Genomic DNA, 6781 nt, shown 5'->3' with positions numbered 1-6781 from the left:
TTGTCTGGTCCGCCCAGGTGCTATTTTCTCAGAGCAATGATTGAAAGTAGAGTTCAGGTTGTTAGTGTAGGAGGGCAATGTCTGACTGAAAGGGTTGTTTGTTCAATCCAAAAAAACTGACCATCTGCTCAACTGCAGCATTTTTATACAAAATTCCTTCTGTAGCATCTTTCTAGGACTTTCTGGACTCTTCAACAGCTTAATTCAGCATTATTCCTCATTTTAAAATAAAAATAGCTGTCTTTTCTTCAGCATGAGCACAACCGGTGATCTGCTGTGCCAGTATGTTATTCATGATCCTGACACTGCAGAAATGACTGTTTTAAGAATAACTCAAACTGTGGGGCCAGCTGGCGAGGATTTGCCCTGCTATGCTGGTGGCAACCGCTGACTGTCACGCTCGAAGACTGCAAATCTCTTATCAGCGAAGTCATGGTGATGCCAAATTTCCTCTGCGCTGATTCATCGGACACACATTGGAAAAATCCACTCCTTATTCAATTGATTTACTTGTAAATGGGCAATATACCAGCAAATCAAAGCAACTTTCCATATGTTTTAGTCTCATAATTGCAGTGTATATGTAAATGGATCTGATTTCACATTGAGAGTGAATTTAGACCAACCTATAGTAGGGGCTTTCATCATTTACAGACTTAAACTCACCCACTCATTAGCATTACTATATTATATAATACAGGTTAAGTATTCACAAAAAAAAAAAAAAAAAAAAAACATTTAAAAAAAAACTTGTGCTGACCCAGGCTGCACTTATTTAATTAAAAATACAGTAAAAACAGTAGTATTGTGAAATATTATTACAATTTAAAATAATGTTCCTATTTTAAAATATAATTTATTCCTGTGATGGCAAAGCTGAATTTTCAGCATCATTACTCCAGTCTTCAGTGTCACATGATCCTTCAGAAATCATTCTAATATGCCGATTTGCTGCTCAGGAAACATTTCTTATTATTAGCAATGTTAAAAACAGTTGTGCTGGTTAATATTTTTGTGAAAATTATGATACTTTTTTTTTTGGATTCTTTGAGGAAAGAGAAAGTTTAAAAAAAAAAAAAAAAAAAAAAAAAGGCATTAATTTGTGTTTACTGCCACTTTTGATCAGTTTTATGCATCCTTGCTAAATAAAAGTATTGATTTCTTAAACCTTTGTAATGATTATAATAAAAACTAATAATATTAAAATATTACAATCAATGAATGTGTGTTAGGGTATCAACTTTATTTTCTTAATACACTTTCAGTTCAACAACCTATACAAAATATCACAAAAAAAAAAAAATATCAGCATTAAAAAAAAAAAAGAAAAAAAAAAAAAAACATTTGCTGGTTCTCAAACAAGATGATTTAAAGAGCACCCACAACCCCCATGTGTCCAGGGTCTCTCTCTCTCTCTCTGATCTCTCAGCGCATCGCTCAATGAACACATCAAAAGCAGAGCCTTATAAAACATCGAGTAGGGATTCAGTCGCAAGCCCTAAGCATCTTCAGGTTTGTCGGCTGGTGGACCACATGGTTGCAGCATCTTCTCCATCAGGTTAAAGCGGACACGAGCCTTGCTCTCATTCTCAGCGATGGCAAAGTAATTGAGAAGGTCGAAATGGCCCATGTAGGAGCAGTATGAGTCTCTGTGCTGGTTAACTAGCCATTCCCATTTGCTAGTGTCTGCGTGGCCCGTGCCGATGTACTTCGACTGCAGATGCTCCAGCTGACTGTGGATGTTGTAGCGGTCTGTCATCTTCAGTTAGAAAAATCTGTGTTTCTGACACATAGAAAGAAAATTAATATTAACTTAAACCCCCTCTGAGGTATTAAAACGTATTCTTCAACATATCAGAACTCAAATAATATATATCATGGTTTTCTCAGAAATACGTGTTTGTTTTCAACACACTGCCAATTTACTAAAGATGTGAATTGATTTATTTTTCATATTACGTCAAGTTTCGAAAAATATTCGTAATATTTTCCCTCAGAAATTAGGCTCTCTCATTCACTGTTTTACAAAAACAAGTGTGGTTGGGACTACTAACAACTACAGATTGTGTGTTTGAGGAAGAGAGATAGTTGAAGTACAGTACGAAATAGCTTAACGTTACATTATGAAGAGTTGCTCGGACAGCCGAAAAGCAAAAGTTATTCAGACTTGCCGTAAATCCAAACAGAAAAACAAATGAAACCCATCAGCTTGTACTACGTTGTGGACATTTAGTATATTTGCTGTTAAGCTAATTTAGCTAAAATGGTCGCATTCTTTCAAATCAAATTTCTCCTTAAACCACAATACTGTCGTTGGTTATTGTTTACAAATACTATTATTGTACTTACCTATGGTTAAAAAAAAAAAAAACCAGAGAAAGATGTGAGAAAAGTAAATAAACGGACGCTTTAACAGTGCTCAGTTGTTAGCTCAGTTGCTGTGCGAGGAAACAGGCTGTAACAGGAGCGGAAGGAGTTACTCAGATATCTGTCGCTGTGGAAAATACTGCCGTAGACAAGAGTTCCGCTCTGATGAACCACAGGCGTGGTAGGTCCTGATCACTCTGAGGGGGTTTATTATTGTGATAACGACTGGCTGATTATTGATTTAAGTTTAAATTATATCATTATCTTACTTGACTATTGTAAAGCCTAGCGACAGGGTGAACATTTCAACAATAATAAAAAATATCTTTCATTACTTTTCCTGTAGATTAGTTATCTAGCATAATTAGGTTATGATGTAACAAATCTTCTATTTTTCCCTTCTAGTTTATGTTTTATTGCTTTAACTCTGGACTCCTGAGCTTCTAACCATCTGACAATGGTTGCATGCTTACCAAATAGCCTACATTAAAATGAACACTGCCCTGCTGGCAATTTTTATTACAATCAGTGGTTATAGTAACCATTTTAAGTCAACTATTTTAACTTACCTTGATTGATATGAAAAGACCTCAGAGTGATACAAGAAACATTGAAGTAGCACATGTATGTTGCCATGGACAACAGTAAAATATCAATTTTAGGATTCATTATCCACCTAATATAACTTGAATGTGCAAGGCTTCCAGTGTCATTTTGCTTCCAGTTATTTTACCCGTACAAAAACAGCCATTATGTCCCTTTACATTGCAAACTGGTATTTGTTATAATATTATTTCAATTTATTACCATAATCACAATCACACTGGTTTGTAGAGCAAATAGTTTTACCGTTTACTGCATGTTGTTATTTCTTTAGCCTAGTTATTTACCTGTAGCACCTAATGAATCGGGAGTCTCGGAAGTCACATTCACAGAAAATAGCCTACTTCGTGTTGCAAAGTAAGGTGGTTAGAGTCCAACAGTGTTTTTCAGAGGCCTTGATTAAAAAGTTTTTTCATTTCTTCCCACTGGTATTTTTTTTTTTTTTAAAGAGTTTTAATCCATGAACCAAACCAACCATGTACACGGTAAATCACATTACAAACTTTAATTTGAAGCAATAAAGTGCCATGTGCTAGATAGTTCTTATTGCAATTGCTTGTTTTGATTCTTTAATGGGGAGATTTTTTCAGAATTATGGGTAATGATGTTTTTCACACTGTTAAACATGATGGCTTCAACAAAATCATATACTGCTGATTAACAACCTTGAAGCTTTAGAGTTTTTAGAGTTTATAAAAATCGATTCACCTTGGAGAAAAGGAATGGGATTTAACCAAACTGTTGCGCTTTATAGACTATAAAACATTTGAACTTCTCAATGCTGCGACTGACCAGTCAGAATCAAATGTTCCAAATCATAATAAATGGTTATAATTGTTTTTTGAAGGAAATATGCTGATTTTGTTTGTATAATGATGATAAAGAAACTGCGGATTTACTGCACTGATTTTGACTACATTAAAAAACAAAGACTTTGTTATGTTCAGTGAGGGTGTGATGGTCACATCACACAGATGGTTTGTTGGCAAGGAAATTTTTTCATAAAGCAGATCTCATTTCATATTTTAATGTTAAAAAAAATGTATGTGTGAGTCATCAAAAATGGAATCATCCACTTGATTGGGTTCTGTTTGGTCTCATTAATGTAATTTAGAGGAAATGACATAAATGATCTTACTTCTGCAACCCAATTTTTTTCTTAACATCAACAATCTGTCACTAATGGAGTTTGCCATCTTCTACAATATCAGTGGTCAAACCGTTATCTTACTAGCAGCAGTGAAAGACAGCATGCTGCAGTTGCAAAATAGAACTTGTCTAGTGCAGTTTTCTGGGTTCATACAGTACATGTACATCACAAAGATATCTGTTAAAGAGCACTTCAGCTGGAAAGCATTTGTTGTGTGCAAACATCTGATAAACATCTTTTAAAAAGCAGTTTAAGTTTCTATTGACCTCTGACAGGAAACATATTGCAGATCAGCAAATGGTCTAAAAATACTTCTATCAGATGAAAACATGCACACTAACTAGACATCTCTGTGTGCTATCTGGGATATTTGTGTTCTCTCTTATTGTATATACAATGTGTCGATACTGCAAAAACACTTAGTGATTCTGATATGATGTGTCTCTATGAATCACCAAAATATTGTGTGAATTTTTTTTTAGAAAGGAGAGATAGGAGTGCAAGCTTATAAGAGCACTTGTCTTTTAATAGTGCCAGGTGTCAGTGCATCCGTGGTTATGTGATAGCTGAGAACTGCACATATAAAAATAGTAGTTGATGGCACAGAGTCAACTGTTTTTCTTTTGTCCTCATAATGACATATGGTTGGGTGGTGTGAAAATCACTAGTCTTTAGCTTTCTGACAGCCTCATTAATTTTAGCAGCACAGTGTACACCACAGGTTTGGAGAGGAAAAGGCTTGAATTGAGAAAAATAGAACTGATCTGTGCTTTCCAACTGCAGTACATTGCAAATGACTTCTGACAATGTGACAATTGCCCATTTCGGAGTATCTATTTACACTAAGTGCAAATAGCGTCCCTTGTTGGCAAACGCTATTTACACTAGCTCCGCCCACCAATATCTGGTTCGGCCACTCAAGTTTTAAAAAAGACGCATGTTCAACGTCTTCAGTGGTGCAGCAGTAGCGAGTAAGCCTCCCAAATCTGGCTTTTAACGTGATCGACGCAGATTCGATTCCACCTTTTGCTGAGCTCGCATTTATTTTTAATAAAAATAATATTCTAAAAGTGGAAATAAACTGCGAACGAGTGTTTAATAATATTAAAAGTGTTTATTAGGCAGGGTTAGGGGAAGGTGTAGGGAGGGTTTTTATTCTCCAAATAAGGCAGCATCCATTTAATAATTTTAATAAATATAATCTTTTACACTCTATGATAATATTGGCTCCTGTTAATGTACAAAAATACTGAGGTGCAAATAGTATATGTCAATATAAAGTATAGATAGCATCTAATTACTATTTACTCTTATTGCAAAGAACTGATACTTTTACATGGTGTAAATAGAATCTATCACTATTTTCACTTAGTGTAAATAGAATATATTGCTATTTTCACTTAGTGTAAATAGAATATATTGCTATTTTCACTTAGTGTGAATAGCATCTACAGCTATTTGCACTTAATGTAAGTAGCATATCACTAAGAAAATGCTATTTTTACTTAGTGTAAATAGAATATATTGCTATTTTCACTTAGTGTGAATAGCATCTAGAGCTATTTGCACTTAGTGTAAATAGCTTATCGCTAAGAAAATGCTATTTTCACTTGGTGTAAATAGAATATATTGCTATTTGCACTTAGTGCAAATACCCACTGCCCATACATTTAGGCAAACTGGTGGTGAATTTGTATGAATTCATACATCCCCCTAAACCTTAACCTCAGTGGGGCATTAACAAAATGTACAAAACTGTATATTTGCCACTAATTTGCCAAAACGTCAAATAGTTACAAATTGCAATGAGATGGTTCCTTCTGTTCACACAAAAAATGAAAATTCCATCATTATTTACTCATCCTGTTGTTTCAAATGTGTTTTTTTTTTTCTTTTCTCCATGCAATGAAAGTCATTGGGGTCCAATGTTGTTTTGGACCCCATTGACTTTTAGTATATAGGCAAAACAGCTAAAATACAATATGAGGGTGATCAGTGATGACAGAATTTTCATTTTTGGGTAAGCTATCCCTCTAATTGTTGCCATGACTTTGCTATTGATTAAATTTTAAATTTGCAGGGGAAAGCGTAATACTATGACTTAATTATTTTCTAAATTAGCAACAAGTAATTCAATTATGATGGAACCTGACTTGGAGGCAGTAAATCCTTTTGTTTCATATTAGGATTAACTGTATAATTACTCTATTTTTTTATAGGATGGTCAGTCATTTCAAATGTTTCTGAAAAGGCAAATGAGGTGTTCTTCACATAGAGTCATTAAACGACAACAGCTCTTTCACACAATGAGCCATTTTAGAATTAATTAGACCAGATTCAATGGAGTCAATTACTATAGCCACAATCTTTATTACCTCTTGAGTGCAATTTGTAGAAGTATTTAAGAGGTTTTCCTCTGCAGTCTACAGAATCCATGTCAAACGTTAATTATTTTATACTCATGAAAGCCAGCGGAAAGGATGAAAAGAGGCAGATGTAAAAAACTAAAACACTATACATGGAGCAATCAACCCAAATGTTCATCCTTGGTTTCACATAATGGGCTTCATCTTTTTAATTAGGCTTTATCATATTTGGCAAGGAAAAGAAACAATCCAGCATTGCTGAAAAAATCTTGCACCCTAAGGTCACAGTTAAATG

The 6781-nt window shown here is 34.5% G+C and overlaps 1 protein-coding gene across 1 annotated transcript; it reads right to left on the bottom strand.

Moving 5' to 3' along the window:
* Positions 1–1224: 1224 nt before the first annotated feature.
* On the bottom strand, positions 1225–2544 carry sf3b5 (splicing factor 3b, subunit 5). The gene is made up of 2 exons (XM_051918023.1): positions 2350–2544; positions 1225–1783 (listed from the first exon to the last, which is right to left on the bottom strand). Exon 2 carries the CDS (start codon positions 1757–1759, stop codon positions 1499–1501), a length of 261 nt encoding a protein of 86 aa, XP_051773983.1. The 5' UTR covers positions 1760–1783; positions 2350–2544; the 3' UTR covers positions 1225–1498.
* Positions 2545–6781: the final 4237 nt, after the last annotated feature.

This window comes from Ctenopharyngodon idella, chromosome 13 (assembly GCF_019924925.1).
Source record: "Ctenopharyngodon idella isolate HZGC_01 chromosome 13, HZGC01, whole genome shotgun sequence".
In the NCBI taxonomy this organism is placed as follows: Eukaryota; Metazoa; Chordata; class Actinopteri; order Cypriniformes; family Xenocyprididae; genus Ctenopharyngodon; species Ctenopharyngodon idella.
Note: the sequence above shows the minus strand (reverse complement) of the source record. Positions and strands in the feature narration are given on the sequence as shown.